Genomic DNA, 20416 nt, shown 5'->3' with positions numbered 1-20416 from the left:
AACGTTCTGTTAATTATACGTTCGATATTACACTAATGGTCTTCCATACCACACACCCAAACGATATTTTTAGGTGTTTTCTGACCTATCCATTGACATTCTTAAATTTGTGAAATGCAACTAATTACACCTTTGCTTGTACGTAGACACGACTGCCCTGTTGTCGAGGTAACAGTCGTGACACGACTTCTTTTGCACCAGCAAAGGTATAAAATAGGCTTTTATAGAGTCACAAACGTTATTTACACACGATTTAATATATAATTCTCTTTAAATGTTATTTGACTCAAAGATTTAGTAAAATGGGCTGTAGTAACTTTGCTCAAACATTGGAGTCCAGTGAGGTCACTGCTCCTATAGGAACATTCTCAGGTTTTAATCATGATTCCATATATGACTTTTTCGTTCCTATAAATTTCCATTTAACAATGGTGTGCATTTCTTTAAATAGAGTTCTAGCAAATAGTGTATGTTCAAAGCCAGAGTGTTCTATTAATAAGCATATATTGAGTCTAAAATCCAACTCAGAAGCAACTATTTACCTTTTATACAAATGTACACCACTTCCAACCACCTTCTCTCCAGTCGACCTTCCAGGCCTGCTTGAAAATTTCTTCCGTAACAAAGTACAAACCATTACAGATAAGCTTGACACCACAATTTCAATTGACTCGTCGTTACCATACAGTTGCAATACAGAATTTCAGTGGCAACCGTTAGCAGCATTTGAACCTATCTCTATGGATTTCGTACGCACAATCGTGATGAAGAGTGCACCAAAGTCATGTGAACTTGATCCGATTCCGACATCACTGCTGCTTGAGTGCTTAGATCCAATATTGCCTTCACTAACTGATCTTATTAATACCTCTCTCTCATCCGGGAAATTCCCATCATTTTTCAAAACTGCTATTGTGAAGCCTCTGCTGAAGAAACCAACACTCGACGCAAAATCATGGATTACATGTAACAAGCTGCAAATGAATGATGGTAAAACTGAAGCCATTCTGATTACAACACAAAGGCTTTCTCATTCACATCCTTTACCTCAAACAGTAAATATCAGCAACATCAACATTAAATTCACACAGTCAGTACGAAACCTAGGTGTTACTCTCGACAGTACTCTCTCATTACACCAACATGTCATGAACATATGCTAGGCCACATATCTTGAGGTGAGACGCATCAGCTCCATTCGTAATTATCTTTCAGTTGATGCCACTAAAACACTTGTGTGTTCAATAGTAATTTCAAGACTGGACTATTGTAACTCAGTTCTGTCTGATTCGTCTCAATATCTACTCCATAAACTTCAAAAAGTACAAAACAAAGCTGCTCGGATAATCCTTAGAGTACCACGATCAGAGCACACCTCTCCTCTGCTCTGTACTCTACACTGGCTATCCATTTGATCCAAAATCAAACACAAAATTTGTTCTCTGTGCTACGTTTCACTGACGGGTTCCAGTCCGACATACCTATCCGACCTCACCCATGTGTACACAACAACAATATACTTACGCTCCTCATCTGACACTCGTATTATCATTATTCCCACTATGAAAATGAAATCATATGGACAACGTTCTTTTGCATACCAGGTCACAGCAACGGGAACGAATTGCCTAATGAACTTAGACACAAAGACACAGTGATCTCATTCAAGAACGCTCTTAAAACTCACCTATTTCGACTGCAAGAACAGACTTAAAGATCTAACAATGTTTCCTTACCTTAAATATTTTCAGCATGTTTTATGTTTTATAATTTCATGGTGTTTATTTTTGTAATCATATCATTATATATGTTTTTCTAGGTGTTGTCTAATGTTGTAAAGCGCTTAGAGCTTCTAAAGATTAGGCGCTATACAAAGTCCTCACTATTATTATTATTCAAAATCCACATTCTTGGAAACCTCGATGTGTTTATCGGATTTGCTTTCAAAGATGTGGGTAAATCCATGGATATTCGGATTATTAGGTAAAGTCAAATCTATTTCTTTCTTACTCTTCCAACGCTCTATTTTAATAAAGACTTCATTTTGTCGACTGAATTGTCTGAATGATATGGATGTTTTCTTTTTCCCTATGGTACGATCTCTAATATCACAATATTGTGTACAACAGTGCTGTCCAACCTTTTTGACACCATGGGCCACTGAAATATGTTTTTCTTGAAGCCGAGGGCCTCAGCAGAAAACTGAAAAGCAACGATTATATCGCTGCTCGAGCTCTGGCGGGCTATTTAAAATCAGCACGTAGGCCGCAGGCGGCCCTAGGGCCGCGGGTTGGACAGCACTGGTGTTCAATGTAAATTGAAGTGTTCGATGTAAATTGAAGTGTGGACACTTTTGGCACACTACATACTTTCGTCTAGCGATATAATGTTTCTGAAAAAGATTTAGAGCGCTACAAACTAGTCACTATTCACAAAGTAGAATTAACATATTTTTCTCCCTTTATAGTAGCGGACTGGGGCATTTTGTTTACTCCATATTCAAGTGTGATTCAAGGATATGTGAAAGATTGTTCCTAACCTCAACTAAATCATTTAATTGCATGACAAATTTCATTAAAGAAGAAATTTTGTGCCAGTAAATATTAGCAAAACTGTTTATGTAGGTTATATCAACCGATTTTATGTTGGTGACCTTCAATATACTTGCTGGGACATAGGACGACAGGTAGGTAACTTACAATTTGGAATATTTTTAAAAATAATCGCCATTTGTTATTGAATTCATCTAAATGAAAATTTATTCAGTTCGCTTTTTCCATATTGTGGCATATGAAACCCGTTCAAAAGAAATTCCTGCTAAATTTGGATCTTAAGATGATATCCATTTTCAGACGGATAGATAGATAAACAATATCATACCAGGCCCTATAAAGTGATAGGCAATAGAGTCCTCTTACCTCCAAAACATCATGCTTGATGTTTGACAGATCATCAACCAAATAACTGAAAAGTCCCGTTTCGGCAATTGCTTTGCTAAAGACTGGGCAACTGTCTGAGAAATTCCACAAAATTTCTCTGATTGTCATGAATACATTGAAAGTTTCATCTCTATTTGGATTCTGGGCCAACTCGTCAATGACACACCCATAAAGCTCAAAAATTAGTTTTGGAAACCTGAAAAAGTTTATGAAAGATTGTATATTTTCTGATGGATAGTGAAAGATGCAGATATATCAATGCATTTAGAGTTTCCACATCCGTTAGTTTAAATCAAGAGAGTACTGAAAAGATTAGCTTTTTGTGTCTTGTCTAATAAGAGTGGTGTGGTTCTTTTTAACCCAAGCATTGAATTTACATTTTAATCTGTCTTTAAATGTTAGTTTGGATACAAATGTCAAAATGTTAATGTTTGATGTCAAAAATACATGTCTACTGTAACATTTACCCAAGAGAACTTCTAAAATATATTGCTAACATTAAAGAAGATGTCAACCGTCCAAACATTAGAGGCTACTACAATAGAGGTCCTTGACAACTTTTGGTTTGCTGTTAAGTGTGACGTCATTCTGCATAGAACTGGCCAGCAACCATTGTACAAGTATATTGACTGCGTCGTCATTTCACGGAAAAAGATTTTGTGTACAATACAGTCAAAAACTGAGATAAAAAACACCGAGAAACAGAGAAAGGGTTATTGCTGTCCTTCTTTAACATTTTTAAATGGAAAAAGACACAGGAAAAAATATCTACCAACTATACTGTCAAACCTTGAAGTATTATGAAGAGACTTCTGAGTTTGCCCAGCGGTTCTTCTGATTTTTCAAGTATAGTACAAGCGATAAAATCGTTACAAATCTTTTTAAACATTACAAAAGGATTTTGACATATCATTTTGGCAATCTTCGGAGGTAATTGAGAGCCAGAACAGAAACAATATAAGCAGCGGAACAAAGAAGTCTCCCCTCTCAAAGGATACATCAATTTGAATAGCAAACAAATATCTTCACTATCTTTGCTTTATAGATATAAGACAGAGACATAAAAATATTCTGAGACTGTTCGTCTGTTCTCGATTTCTTTGTCAATTTAATGTTTTACAGTACAGCAACAGAAAAGGCTATATACTGTCAAAGCACTGTAATAACGCGCTAACACATGGAGACTCCACGCTAACCAGTGAGCCACGGTGACTCCTAGGTTACAGTGAACGGTATTGGTTCAATTATTTCCAATAATTGTCATCATTTGTTTTCTTTTATCTTTCGATCTCTCGATAGCCATATTGACCATTGGTGTAGCATTGGTCATTGAAGTAATTTAATTTCTTTAGGATTGCTGATCATTTCGCAGACTATCACAAGATCCCTACACAATAATCTCCACGTTAGCTGGTTCTTTGTTTTAGTGATACGTAACGTCTGCATGCCTATCAAGTGTAGGTGATATCGATAATAGCTTTTGTGTTACAATTTTAAACGCCATTATTCTTATATGATGCAATGAAAATGTATAATAACAATAAATAACGGTTATCAGGTATCGAAATTGTTTTACTAAACTCAAAACGAAATCCGCGATATTTGTATTTCAAGTGCTAAACAGGCATTCTTATCATTCCGAGGCTTGTGTATTTGTGTAAGGGTAAATTTCGACAAGTGATATACCAGCTGTATAATCGTAACAATAGGGAATAAAATATACGAGATCTTTGTGAAGCATAAAACTGTAGAAGATAAACTGATAATTTATTACGCCTATCATTATGATAAAACCGTGTAGAGATTGCAAACGAAAGGTTGAACAACAACAAAATGTCATGACCATCACAAACGTTCCATCATGGCACTGATACGGGATGCAACAAACTGTTCGTAAATTTAATATCACACTTTAATTCACTCATGTCAGTGTAACGGTGTCTCTCCAGTAGTCATTCAAAATGTAAAGTCTGTAAGTTACACACCCTTTATCAACAAGGTACTTTCCCATGACCAGTCTTTGTTCTTCATGAGCAAACGTTTGAAAGTTTTCCAGTAAATCCTGCTTCAGTGATTTTTGTACTTCTTTGAAGTAAGTTCCATTATGATCACCAATCCATTTTTCCCGATGACTTAGAATGGTGATGCAGTGCTCAAATGACTTCAGAACTGTCTTCAGCTCTAGATGGCTTCTAATAAGGTCTTGTTCAGATTCTGCTTGAATGGTTGATATTGTCTTTACATGTCTACTTTTAGTCCCAGTTTTTGACATTTTATTTCCAGTGTGTGGTTGTGATGTACCCGAGTTACTAGCATCTGATCCGTATCCCTCAGACCTAGAATCCTGTTCAGTACTGATGTTCTGATGATTCGGACTGCTCCTTGATATAGTATTGCAACCAATCTTGTATTGATATTTGGCTTGACTGAAAGGATACCCTTAACTGGCTTTGGTTTTTAATTTCAGGAGAGCTGCTTGTGGAGAAACCCATTAGTCATGTCATCTGCAAAGATGTGAATTTACTCTGAATTAGTCACATGTTCATTTTAAGAGAATTGATGGAAAAAAAGAATAGTGTATAAAAGTTCCTATAATCATTGATATTGATATGACCATTACTCGATATATTTCAATAATACTTCCAAACAGCCTTTTGGAATATTGTTTTCCTTCCTTCCCAGGAAAATGTACAAAATATACGTAATGAATACATAATAAAAAAGGAACAATCTTCATGGAATTTCCAGTTTGTCTTTCTGTCTTATGGCTGCTTTGAATCAGAAAGTCCCCCAGATTCACATGGAGGTATAGTGATGCCCTTCTTTAGAGGTCACTGAATATAGGTCAACCCTGTTATAAAATCTTCTTCCCCGACACCGAAGCAGTATATTTTTACTATTGTCCAGTTCATGAGAGGTCGACCTTTTTTTTAGTCCAACTTCTTACCGAAGACGAGATGTCTGTATGAACAAGAGATTGTCATATTGTCGTTCACATTTCTACTAATCTTATTTAAATCACGTATAATATGTTTAAGAGAAATGACGAAGAAACCAGAGCATTCAATTGAAAACACTACTATATCGTTATTATTATTATTATTATTATTATTATCAAGATTGTGTTAGAAGCACTGTACAAAGAAATCATAATTACGGGTATATATTGTTGTCTTCCAAATTTCTCTCTCTCTCTCTCTCTCTCTCTCTGAATTATTACTGAAGCAGAAATTACATTTGAATAAGTACTTTCATTTATTGTTTGTGATTTAAGATTAAAATAAAATATTATTATTCGTTAATAATTATATTTGTATAATCCATTTCAACAGAATCTAAAATACATGTGAATTATCCTACATAAAATCAATTATAACCCTAAAACAGCATTTTAAACGAATGACCGAAAGACCGCCATACTTCATCGTCTACTGGTGTTTGTTCTTCATATAGTATTACAGTTATTGTTGCTGTTATCATTATTATTATTATTATCATTATCGTAGTAGTAGTGTGGTAGTAGTAGTGCTGTTTGATACGTTGTCCACCCAAAATCCATAGTGCGATCTGTATGAATATTTTTCAAATATTTCTTTACATACACGTGTCAGTAATGCCTCAATAAGAAACCGAATGCCGGGTATGTTATGTTGTATGCAGAGTTGAAACGTTAGGAATAGCAATACTTTTATTAATTAAATACTGTGAATGTAGATGACAGAGGAAAGTTCCCAATATTTGTTTAACTTATATCTTCTTCTTTCATGCATTCTGTAAATTATCTGGATAAACTATGATTTTATGTGTCAAAAATCAAGCTCTACGTTTAGTAGATAGGAAGATCTGCCTTTCCTTAAAAAATACTATAGCCAGGTTTTTGTGTTTAGAGTACCCTTCAGTTTGTCCTGACGAAAATTATATGGCACTACTGATATAACAGTTGAGATTTCCTAATTTTGAACAATAAAATACATGAAGGTTATTCAACTATTCAATGACAAAGACAACAAAAATCTTTTAGAATTTATTTCCGACAAGATATTCTTTCTGATGGGTTCAGATACAGTGCATTACTATCTAACATTAATCAACATATTCTTAATAAACTCAAATGCCCATGCACAGATGTTGGTCGCAAAGACAATTGATGTTGGGAATGATATTCCATTAGAAGGCTTAGATCATATCTGCTTCAACTCTGTGTCAAAAAGCTGTACGGCAAGTTCACACATTACCGCTAGCATTCAGTTCCAACAAACAAAGACCTCCTTCATGCATCGACGCAAGATGTAAAATCAGCGGCGACCTGCATACACTTTGAATAGAAAAGAATTGAACCCAGTTTTAGTCAGATAACGGGCATATGAGAATAAAAGAAAAAAAAAATCCATTTAAGGTTGCATAGGGTGTATTTGTATTAGATATAACGAGATAACTTAATGTGAAGATAAATCAAGCAATGCCAGAGAGAGACAGACAGACAGACAACCGTTGTTGTTACGTAAACACTGCACATCCCGTTAAGTAAATACGAATAGTCGCTTTATTATTCTAAACATGAAGATGCAAAAAGGGCTAAAGGATAAAAGTACACAAGTTGATATCAGTTCACTCAAGGCATACATTTCAAAATAAATGACATGAATATCAAAAAGCATTAGATGTAAATGTGTGAACAGAAATACGTATCTTATATAAATTTTCCACACGGAAGCAACAGTTGTGATATACATAAGATGGAACTATATAATGTGATCATTGCTAATAAGGACCAACATCATTCTCATGAGCATTATCTAATTTTATATCGGACAGCAAATCATATGATATCATTGTCAGGACCATTATCTCATTTTATATCGGACAGCAAATCATACGATATCATTGTCAGGACCATTTTCTAATTTTATATCGGACAGCAAATCATATGATATCATTGTCAGGACCATTATCTAATTTTATATCGGACAGCAAATTCCAGGATATCATTACCAGGAGTATTATTATCTAATTTTATATCGAACAGAAAATCTAAATACGCGTAAACATTCCACGTGTGAATAAATTCACTAATTCCCCATGAAGCATCTTATTTCTGTGGTCACAGTTAAAATGTATCAAAATAAGTTGCCCACTGAACTAGTGTATCTGTAGGATTTAGAAACAAATCATTAAATTTCATTTTAGGGAGCTTTCTACTTCTATGTAGTTGTGATTTGAAAGTTTTCGAAGACAGGTTTTGATCTACCTCGGTGTACCTCAATGTTTTCATTTTCTTGCATTTGATGATCTGAAACATATTATCTTCGAAGTTTTTAGAAGCAGGTTTAGCACCTTTATAACTAATTTTTTTGTATAAAAAAAACAACTATTGTTTTAAAAACTAGTTGTCTCTTTTTCTTCTTGCTTTTGAACATGCATTTGTGCAAATCCTTTAACTCATAATTCCAGAGAAGGCTTAGAAACGGCTGGACATTTGAAACAAAAGTGACAATTTTGCTTGAAAATAAGGATTTTGTTTCGCTTTTCAAAAATCTAATTCCCATTGTTCGAAGTAAAGGATTTTAAAAGTTGTAATTTTATATCTAATTCCCACATGTATTTTTCTCCCACCCAAAGGAAACATTTCTGCAATTGAGCTTTAACTGAAATTCAAATCACTCAGAGTGTAAAATTGAAATTCAAGCGATCCAGTTATACGTATCTCGTTGGAAACTTTTAGAGTATCATCATCAATAATCATAGCTTCCTTGATCATATCCATTTCTGAATTGTCCACTAAAATATGATCAATTAAACTATATAATCACACCAGAATAGGAAACATGTGAACATCAGGGGACCTTTGCTCAAAGAAATTAAATCGCTGCTATCGAGAAGAGAATGCGGCAATTTATTTCGTGCGTCAGTTAAATGCATACTGGGATTAGAGTTAATTTCACCCAGAAGAAAAACCAAACCATACTCTGCGAATATATTATAAATTCCATGCAGTTGTTCATTATACTTAAAGTATAAATGAATAGTGTTCCCGTGGCATTGTAAAAAAACTTAAATATAAAAGATACACATTTTATGACCTTCTTGTAATCTATACCAACAATGCGATCATCGTTTATCTGTAAAAAAAAACGATACTATTACTGTAGCAGTTTGTATGCTGTAAAACAGACACGCTCAGCCTTTTCCAAAATGTCCTTCGCAAAAATCAAACCTCCATTTACTTAGGTGATTCATCCTGATAATAACCATCACTGTTCCGTTACTTTTTGTCTCAGCCATAATCCACAATAAACCGCTTTAGGCAGAAATGACTTTTAGGGAAATTTTCTAGAATCCAAAGAGCTGTTCACATTTATTCAAGCAGATATGGGGTTCATTTTTGAAGATCCTTGAGGCTAATATGTGATGTGTTAAGATTTGGACACACTGGAACGGTCAGTACTGACTAGCACATGTACGGATTATATGGGAACAATAATTGTAACATTAGTGCTCACCGCCCTACGTCTAACATTCCATTTATGTTACATATTATTAGTTTTAGATTTGGGCACATAAATATTGTCGCTTATGATCATAAGAGGTGTTGACTTGACCACACTAGTAGCCTTTAGACGTTCGTGAAAACGAAATAGGGCATTTTGCCGCCCACAATGCGGAAAAGTTGTTGGGATAAAATATCCTATAATGAAGTAAAGAACGGCCTGTGTGCTGGATGGAAGGACATGGCGTGGCGCTGTCGTGAAATGCCATAGAGAAACAGTTTTGGATAGGTAACGATATGTTTACTATAAGCTATTAAAACATGTAATACAAAATATAATGAATCTTATCAATGCATTTTGAAGTCTTGAGGACCTTTTCTACGCATTTTACTCACTAATACATCCATGATCTCTCTCTCTCTCTCTCTCTCTCTCTCTCTCTCTCTCTCTCTATATATATATATATATATATATATATATATATATATATATATATATATATATATATATAGAGAGAGAGAGAGAGAGAGAGAGAGAGATATCATGGATGCATGTGTGTGTGTGTGTGTGTGTGTGTTTACATTCTCTACGGTCATTCAAAAGTGTTCAGTCAGGCAAGAAGCCTTTTCTACTGTTATGTTGTTGTCTGTAAACAACATTGTGATTAAGAGAGAGGGAGAAGGGAGAAATAGACACTCGAATTTACCTTATTGATGGAGATCACGAATACCCTGATGGACAATTACAACATTTAAATAAGTAAAGTTTGTGTAGATCTTTCTGAAATCATTCCTTTGTTCCAAGTAAAAGAAACTGTACCATGTCATATGTCGTTACAGATTCAAAATTTAGATGAACGCTTATGCACATGTCTAAACCCAAGAACCACCTAAAAACAATACAGAATTTACTTACTGTGCTTTCATGTATGATTCATTTACAGCCATCATGCATCAATCGTGTAAAAGGCTGTAGCCCTTAGCTCCAGACTCTGATTCCAATATATTGTCAATTATTTGACGTACAAAAGTGACAACGTTCTTAACGTTCTTCAAAGATGCAATAATTGTAACAAAGATGTCACCAGCGTAGTTATTTGATATTTACTTCCTTTTTGAAGTCGAGTAGTCAACCGCTATTGTCCTCCTGCAATCATTTGGACCCAGTGCATTAGCATGGTTGATACGTATAACAATACGCCAGGGCATCAATACCTCGTGAAATCCTGTATTGACACAAGAATACTGCCAACAACGCTGTATTTAAAGCTGTATCTAAAGATATTTGCATTCTCAGCTGATGCAGAATAGTTTTGTAAGCTGTTCCAATTATTGACGATTCTTGAACTAAACTTGCTTTCTTTTTCTAACTTTGAATGTAACATTTCTTCAATTTCAAGTAATTAGCTCATTTGAATGGTAATTTGATATTCTCACGTGTGGTGTCTCGATAGACTATTTATCAATACCATTCAGTGTCTGATACACTTGGTTCGTGTCCATTCTGTTTGTTCTGTAATTTAATGTTAGGTCTTCCAACTTCTTTAGTAGTCCTTCATAAAAGAGAAAGTATGGTGTTAACTTAAGTAACATAAGTAATTACAAGAAGACAAAACAACAGGGTACCTCTATACTCGTGAGTGTGCATCTGCAATTACAGTATCGTTTTCTAATGTGTCAAGTAGCAGTTTTGTAATGTTGCTGAATTAAATTCCATCTTAACAAGTTCTGATTTGTTTTCCATTTTGTTAATGAAAGTAAGGGAATCGTGATCACTGAATACCATAATCGAAGAAGCAACTTAGCTAATATACCCTTAAAAATGTTATCCAGCCAATATAAAAGCCAAACAATCATTCTAAATTGTGGAATAATTTCTCCAGTGCTTGTTTAATTTTTCAGGGAAAAAAGATGCTTTCTTTTGATCCATACCATTTTTATTTTCTTCAATCAATATTCCACCAACCCCTATAATCATTAAGTCACACTGGTGCTCTTTCAAGTATAGCCTTTAATTTATCAAAGCTTGATAAAATTTATCAGGCCAGTAAAACTTTAATGTCTAAATTCAACAAATTAATCAGAGGTTCAGCAATTATGGAAAACATCGAACAAAATCTCGATAATATCCAGCCATAATCTCAAATATGATCAGATTTTTTAAACTAAAAAAACACTGGGAATTCAGACATAGCATTGGCCTTAACTTCTACAGGTTTAAATTGGCCGTCTTCCATAATATGTCCGATAAATGTGATATAAGCACGTCAAACTCACCTTTACCTAAAGGTTTGCATCACTTAGACGATTGAAGAATTTCAAGATTGCTAAAATCTATCAGGAGTTACAAACGCCAAAATAGCTTTTGCAGAATCCTTTCAAACATTGAAACTTAGCGGCATAATTTGTATTTGTAATTTTGTGGATGCAGTCATCGGATTTTTGACATTGGAAATGAATTTCTTTTGGTGACACTACTGACTTTTCTCCAGCAAATGCTTAATATCCCCCCCCCCCCATAACCCTGCTTGACAGTATTTATACTATAAGGATGCTGTTTCACAGGTATAGAATCTACAATCTCAACGTCATGGTATGTTTTATTTATTCGTGTTGGAACATCATGAAGCAAGTGATACTATTCAAGTAATAGTTGGTTTAGTTCACTTGTTTCATGTGGTTGTAGATGTGAAGGTTTCCCAGATTCCCGAAGACCAGAGTAGTAAATAGGGGCACCCTAGCGTCAAGGGGAATTAGCATTACAAGACCCCTTGGGCAACTCTAGCGTCAAGGGAAAATTAACATGGAGAAAAATCGTGGGTCAGATTAGCGTCAAGGGAAATTAACATGGAGAAAAATCGTGGGTCACTCTAGCGACAAGGGGAATTTAACATGGAACTATAGTGTGGGTCTGTCTAGCGACAAGGGGAAATTAACATGGGAATATAGTTTGGGTTTGTCTAGGGACAAGGGGAATTGAATATGGGATTTTTTTAAAATTTAAATTTAAATTTAAATTTAAAAAAAAGGGGTAGGCAATGGAAAGGCTATCTCTTTTCGAGAAATATGGCTGGCCCTGAAAAGGGCCTTTGGGTTTATGTTAATATTAATATTAACATAGATGGCATCTGTCACATCTTCTTCTTCTTCTTCTTAAACTCCTTCTAACTGCCGGTCCATACACAAGTACCCTCTTGAGACATCCTTGACTTTCTATGTAAACTCTCCTCATCCATTGACTAGTATCTGTCCTATCAACAACAGTCCACTTGGACCTGACATACATGAGCATGTCCGTCCTAAACATCATGGAAGACACAAGGGTGGATGACTCAACTGTGGTCCACATCTTGAAGCGACGAGAATAGGTGAATCAATGCAGTGAACTGCGCTTATTTATAGGTACAGGAAGGATTGAAACGGATTGAATTCATTCACCAATCCGAACACGCGTTACAAAATTCAGTCAGCTCGCAGTCTGTGACGTCACGTGGTCTATATAGATTCGTTAGCGCTTGTGTGCAGTCAATATATGCGACAGTGATTCAACATGACGGAAACTCAGAAAACGATCCATTGGGGTGCACCAGCAGGGGAGACTGCCCAAGGGAACCCGGAGTTACTTTCAGAAGAGGTACATTGGGATTTTGTGGATTTTCTTACCTCGCAAGAATTTGTTCCGGAACCTTCGTTACCTTCTTCATTACCGCAAGTGGAGAATTTTAGACAGAGACAGAAAGAAGAATTGGAGAAATTTATGCAACGACAAAAGGAAGCGGAACAAGCTTTTCTCCTACAGCAACAAGAAGAGGTAAGAAAAAAACAACAGCAACAACAGCAAGAAGAAGTAGCAGCAAAGAAACAAGAGGGTGAAAATCAAACGGCTACGGTACTGTTGGACATTTTAGCGGAGTTAAGAAGTCTGAAACAAATGTATCAGACTTCTTTATCACGACCGAAGAGAATACGACCTTCCCGAGCTAAACACGCCAACCCTGTGACTAAGCCTATCGTACCACCCTTAGTGATTTCAACCCAATCATCAGAAGTAGGCCTTAGCCGTGGCAAAGGCTTAAGGCAGTTAAAGTTGATTGGTTAAACTCACCCCTACACCAAAATAAAAAGGCCCTTTTCAGGGCCACCCACATTTCTCGAAAAGAAATACAATTTCAATTTGCCAATAACTCAAATATAAACCCCACCCATTTTACCCTTATAGTACGTGTCTGTGTATGAGTGCGTGAGTGTAGCTTCTTATTTTAAAATCAAAACTCAAAGACACTTACCTTATATCATTCATGTATTCTTTTATCCATTTTTTACAATCCAATTCACAGCACAACACTTTAATTAAAAGTTCATTGACTTCTTCTTTCTCCTTGTTTAGTCTCTCTGTTTTTTTGAATTTCTTCACCGTTTTTTCCTCATTTTCTTCCCTTCTTCTTTTCTTCTCCTGTTTCTTTGCTTCTTTTAAATAGAATTGTCTTCTTTCTTCCTCTGAAGAATCCCTCTCTTCTTTCGAAGAATCCCTCTCTTCTTCCGAAGAATCCCTCTCTTCTTCTGAAGAATCCTTCTTTTCTTCTGACTCCTCTTGTTTCTTTTTTGGGCAATCTGGAGACCAATGTCCTTTTTCTTTACAATAATAACAGGTATCTTGACTTTTGTCTTTTTTAGCCCCTGTTTTTTTTCTTTTTTGACGGTCTGGACACTCTGAAGACCAATGACCTTTCTTCTGACAGATATAGCAAGTATCCTGATTCTTATCTCGAAAGGAAGGAGAGTAGTCTGTCGGCTGGTCTGAAGAGAATTTTCTAATGACCCCTCGCAAAGCTCTGACGAAACGTTCGATTTGGCTAGTCTCTTCCATTGTTCTCCTCGGTTTGAGAGTGAAATGAATAGTGAAAGGACAAGACACACCCTTTTTATATACGCTGGTTTGCCATGACTATAAATTAGTCTATGGTGTTTGAACTTGAGTCATTTGACGTTTTGCACTCAAGATGAAACGATCCTATTCATTCGAGAAGAAAGAAGAAGAAAGTAAGAGGCAGAAACGTGATCTATCGCCTCGTACCAGGGCTGAAATCTTGGCACAAATTCATGCCAGTGATTTTGAAGAGGACATGAGTGAACCAGAATCCGAACCCTCTAAACCAAGTTCACCACCCTTAGTCAACCCTGAAAAATACTATTCCATTCGAGAGACGGAAAAGCGCTCCTCTAGAAAATTTAGAACCACGGCTTACACCTACACGGTGAAGTTTAAAGATTTCAAGGCCGACGTATCCTTGGAGAAAGCAGAAGGGTTTATCACCGAGATGTGGGATTCTTTGCTCACCGCACTCAAGCGACAATGTCAACCCAAAGAAGACGATCGCTTGACACTATCCATAGATCACGACGGTTTGAAATCCCCTGTTTGGATCGAGTTTAGCAGACCCGCAGAACTAACCCCTTCCAAAATCATGGACAAGATTCAACACGTACAACAATCTAATGACCAGTTTGACATCACCGATGGTAAAGCCACACTGAAAATGGCCCACGTCTCTCTTCCTCAAGGGACAGGACGCAAAAAGATGTTATTGGTGGACAACCTTCGTAACACCAAAACAAGTCTCGTCCGAATTCACAACCCTCAAGACCAGATGTGTTTAGCCCGTGCCATCGTGGTGGGACGAACCTATGCCAACAAGAACGACACGGTAGAATGGAAAAGAACCTGGAAAACTATTCAACAATCCGATCGAGCCAAACAACGAAATGAAGCAGAACTCCTGTTACAACAAGCTGGACTGTCCAAAGACACACCCTGTGGCATTCCTGAGATGCAAAAATTGCAAGATGCCCTAACTCCACGCTACACCTTGAAAGTGCACCCTCAAGAAATGCGTGGAACTCTGTTGTTTCGAGGCCAAGATTTTAAGGACGGAAAATAGATTCATGTCTATTATCACGATGAACATTTCGATACCATTACCAGTATCACTGGATTCCTGGGATACAGTTATTATTGTGAGAAATGTGATTATGGTTATAACAATCGAGAGCAACACAAGTCTTGTGGATGGAAATGCCCAGGATGTTTGGCCTCTCCACCCTGTCTGAGCGAAGAACCAGTGCCTTGTTCAACTTATCTGCGCACGTTTGTCAGCCCTACCTGTTACCAGCAACATTTGAAAACACAAGGTTCACAGAAGAAATGTGCTTGTCAGCTCCTGAAATTGTGCCCTACGTGTGGACAAGGCATACGTGCCAATAGTACCAAGGCACACGTATGTCGAGGAAAGAAAAAATGTCACATTTGTCATCACATCGTGGACTTGGAACACGAATGTTACGTGCAAAAATACCACCCCCCACCAGAGGAAGAGGACGGTCACAAGAAGAAAGGCAATTTCATCTTTTTCGATTTCGAATGCATGCAAGAGACCGGCATTCACATTCCTAATTTCTGCGTGGCTCATCGAGCGTGCGAGAAGTGCATTCAAGAACCTATCTTCAGTCATTGCCCTCACTGCAGCAAGATTCCTGGAGGACGTGAAAAAATCTTTCGAGGACCAAACACGTTAGCCGATTTTGCCCAATGGGTCTTAGACCCCGTCGACAAGACATGGAGCAAAGAGGACATCGAACGTTACGGAGATTGTCATCGTCATGCCACGGTGATGGCTCACAATTTCTCCGGATACGATGGACAGTTTCTTCTCAGATACTATACGGAACAAGGCACCGAACGTCCTAAAGTGACTTTGAACGGAGCCAAAATCATTTTCATGCAAGTAGGACAAGTACAGTTTAAAGATTCGATGAGTTACTTGGCCATGCCTTTGAGTCGAATGCCTAAAACGTTTGGAATGACAGAAATGGCTAAAGGGTACTTTCCACACTTTTTCAGTACGGAAGCCAATCAACATGCCGTTCTACACCATTTACCTGAGGCTCACTATTACGACCCCGACAACATGCCTACCGAACAACGAGAAGCTTTCTACGCTTGGTACCAGGCTCATGCCTCTGACCCCTTCGACTTTCAGGAAGAAATGTTAAAGTATTGTCGTTCCGACGTGGACATTTTACGACGTTGCTGTGGAAAATTTCGAGAACTGTTCATGGAACACGGAGGGGTCGATCCTTTGAAAGAAGCTTGCACCATTGCCAAAGCGTGTTCCTTAGTGTACCGCCAACGATTCATGCCTGAAAACACCGTGGCTGTCATCAGTCCTCAAACGACCCACTATGTCAAGCGTCAATACGCGGTCAAAGCCCTACGTTGGTTACATTACTTGTGCGACAAGGAAGACAAATGGATTCAGCATGCCCGCAACGGAGGAGGCGAAAAGACCATCGGAACGTATTCGGTAGATGGCTGAGACTTAGAAAACCCCAAGATCGTGTACGAGTTTAACGGTTGCTTATTTCACGGATGTCCCATCTCTTACCGTGACCGTGACACTAAAAATCAGTTTTTGCAACGAACCATGGAAGACTTGTACCAGGACACTTGTCAGCGACGCCTAAAGTTAGAACAGCAAGGATACCAAGTGGTGGAAATGTGGGAACACGAGTACGATCACCGTTTGAAAACCGATCCCGAGTTTAAACGCCTCGTGGAAAGTTACCAGTTCATGGACCCGCTGAACCCGAGGGATAGTTTGTACGGAGGAAGGACCAATGCCACCTGTTTGCTGTACCAAGCCGACGAAGAGAAAGGAGAAGAAATCAAATACTTGGACGTGTGTTCGCTGTATCCCTACGTGTGCAAATATTGTCGCTTTCCTGTAGGGCACCCGCAATTGTTCATGGAACACATCGACCTGAAAAACATTCGACAATACGAAGGCTTGATCAAGTGTAAAGTTTTGCCTCCCACGAACCTATACCATCCCGTCTTACCTCACCATTGTCAAGGCAAACTGATGTTTCCCTTGTGCCGTACTTGTGCCGAAACGTGCAACCAGGACCAACCTTGCCATCACAGCCAGGAAGAACGTGCCTTGACGGGAACCTGGGTCAGCGTGGAATTGTTCAAAGCTCTGGACATGGGATACCAACTGTTAGAAGTGTACGAAATTTGCCACTTTCCCAAGACACAACAGTACCACAAGGGTGACCCTACTCAGAAAGGCATTTTCGCCGACTACGTGGATGCCTTTTTGAAACTGAAACAAGAAGCCAGCGGCTATCCTTCCTGGTGTCACACTCCCGAAGACCAAATACAATTCAAAGAGAAATACTACGCACAAGAAGGCATCTCTTTAGACCACATCGAGAAAAACGAAGGCAGGCGATCGTTTGCCAAAGTGATGTTAAATTGCTTGTGGGGTAAAATGGCACAACGACCGTGTTTACTCAAGACGGAATATCTGACAGAACCTTCCCGCTACTTCCAGATGATTCACGACAAAACCAAATACATGAAACACGTGGACGTCGTTCGAGAGGATTTGATCTTGGTCAATTACGAAGAAGATCTGGACTTTGTACAAGACGACCCTTTTGGAAATGTCATCATTGCGGCTTACGTGACAGCTCATGCTCGCTTAAAATTGTACGAAGCTTTAGAACTGTTAGAAGAACGCGTCCTGTACTTTGACACGGACAGTTGCATTTACATCCATCACCCGATTCAACAGCACCCTGACATCGAAGGAGACCGTTTAGGAGCCTGGACAGACGAGCATCCCGACGACAAGATTCTAAGTTTCGTCAGTGGTGGTCCCAAAAATTACGGCTACGAATACCGGGACAAACAAGGAGAAGTGCACACGACGTGCAGAGTGAAAGGACTGACTCTGAATCATCGTACCAGTCGAGTGGTCAACTTTGGGGTATTGAAAGAAGCCTTGCAATCGGGAGAGGATGGAAACTTTAAAGTGACCACTTATCAACCGAACAAGATTGTACGTTTACCCACTCACCACATCGTCAGTCGGCCCCTGGAAAAAATCTATCAAATCGTGTACCAGAAGCGAGTGAGACTTCCCAATCACTTTACGTTGCCGTACGGTCACATGGAAATTGGTCAGCATATAAAAAGGGACAACGTCCAAGACCAATAGTTCATTGTTCATTGAAGTAACTTACCATGTCGATGACGAAGAAGAAACCAGATTGGTTAGGAGTCAAATGTTGGACATCACCGAGACCAGGGTTTTGAGGCTTGGACACAAGAGGTGGCCCAGTATGCACGAGAGTTATTCAAGGAAAAAAGTTACTTTTCAACCTGAGTTAGTGACGGTGCCAGAAGAATCCGTCACCCAGGACAGGACTGTCGTGGACAGGCCTGAAAGACCCTTTCAGGAGGACACTTGTGTGACCTTACCCCCTACTATAGAACTGGTTAGAACTTTACCCAAAACATGTGGTTGTTGTACAGACACTTGTTTTTTATTCCACGTTCATGTGCCTTTTATTCTTGTACTTAAGCCTTTGGCTTTTATGTATTTTGTCTTTCGTATTCATGTTTGAAAAAAACATTCAATAAACGTGTTCTGAAAAAGTATATAAACTCTTGTCTTGTTTGTTTTTTCGTGTCACAAGTGACATTCCTCACACCATGGCTACCTCTACTGTCTCTGCTCCCTCTTCCTCTACTGTCAAAGTCATCGACGAACACTTAGATCGTGCCAGTTGGGAGGCTTTGTATCTTCGCCATCCCTTTAACATGCTCATTGCTGGACCTAGCGGTTCTGGCAAAACTGAATTCGTCAAACGTTTGATCGAACATAAACATCATTTGATCGATCGGCCCCCTCAACGGATCGTGTGGTGTTACAAAGAGTGGCAATCGGCGTACAGCCTCTTGCGAGAAAGTCAAGGCGATTCCATCGTGTTTGTGGAAGGCATTCCTAAAGAAGACGACGGCATCGTCTCTGACTCCCGTCAAACCCATTTGGTCATTTTCGACGACATGTTAGGAGAAGACGAAGAAGAAATTAAACTGTGGTTCACGCGCAAAGGGCATCACCGTAATGCCAGTGTCGTTTACATCACCCAAAATTTGTTTCAACAAAGTAAAGCCCATCGCACCATCAGTCTCAATGCGCATTACGTGGTCTTGTTTAAAAGCCCTCGAGATAAATCGCAAGTGCAAGTCTTAGCCAAACAGTTAGGAACGCCTTGGCTGACTCAGGTGTACGACGATGCCACTCAAACGCCACACGCCTATTTACTTGTCGATTTGAAACCTACGACCCCCGATGATTTGCGATTTCGTACCCACTTGTTTCACCACTGGTGCCAAGACGGAGGGCCTGTCCTGTACACGTCTCCGTCCTCGACTTCATTTCACTCCCCATAAAAAAATCTATAAAAACCTCAGACCCTTTTTCGTCTGTCTCACACAGTGCGAACATGACGTCCCTTCAGTCGCATCTTCCCGTCAAATTGATTCGTGCCTTGTATGGCATCAGTCGAGAAAAAAATCCACAAACACGAGCTCGTGTCTTAGAAGCTAGTCTCAAAGAAGTCTTACGATGGTTCACGGTGACGGCACGTCAATTACTCCAAGGAATCATTCAGATTCCTCATCAAACCAAACGCTTTTTTGATCGAAACAAAGTCGCTTTGGTCCAACTGGCCGATCCCCGCATCGACACTCAAACCAAAAAACAAATCATTTTGAAACCTGGTGGGAGCGGTACTCTAGGAGGGGTCATCATTCGCTCACTCTTAAGATGGGATCCTAATGCCCCCAAAGTTATACCCAAGACAAAAGTCCAACGAAGCCCCAAGAAGAAAAAGACCAGGTCCCCAAGGAGAACTTCTCCAGTGGCAGGACCCTCCTCTGACCAGACACCACCACCACCCCGGAAAAAGAAAAGAAGCCCCCAGAAAAAGAAAAGTCCACAGAAAACTAGTCGCAAGAGAGGTACTTCGACCAGGACGCAACCTTACACTCGCAAACCACGACCTGCCACGGCGGTGACTGCGTCTCCGGCAGCTTCACGTTTGTCCACTTCTCCGTTAATGAAACCCAGAACTGAAG

At 38.7% G+C, this 20416-nt stretch overlaps 1 protein-coding gene across 2 annotated transcripts in view; it reads right to left on the bottom strand.

The window, feature by feature from the left end:
- LOC149782690 (uncharacterized) overlaps window positions 1–10557 on the bottom strand; it is a 58914-nt gene extending 48357 nt beyond the window's left edge. For both annotated transcript variants that reach the window (XM_089934182.1, XM_089934183.1), the window contains exons 1-3: window positions 10343–10557; window positions 4925–5443; window positions 2919–3135 (exon numbers count right to left, since the gene is read on the bottom strand). In XM_089934182.1, the coding sequence (XP_089790308.1) occupies window positions 2919–3135; window positions 4925–5211 (504 nt within the window). In that variant the 5' untranslated portion in view covers window positions 5212–5443; window positions 10343–10557. The remainder of the gene's footprint in view (window positions 1–2918; window positions 3136–4924; window positions 5444–10342) is intronic.
- Window positions 10558–20416: the final 9859 nt, after the last annotated feature.

The sequence above is a fragment of the Sinohyriopsis cumingii genome, chromosome 15 (assembly GCF_028554795.1).
Source record: "Sinohyriopsis cumingii isolate HCF-2022 chromosome 15, ASM2855479v2, whole genome shotgun sequence".
NCBI classification, from domain to species: Eukaryota; Metazoa; Mollusca; class Bivalvia; order Unionida; family Unionidae; genus Sinohyriopsis; species Sinohyriopsis cumingii.
This window is presented reverse-complemented; position numbering and strand designations above follow the sequence as displayed.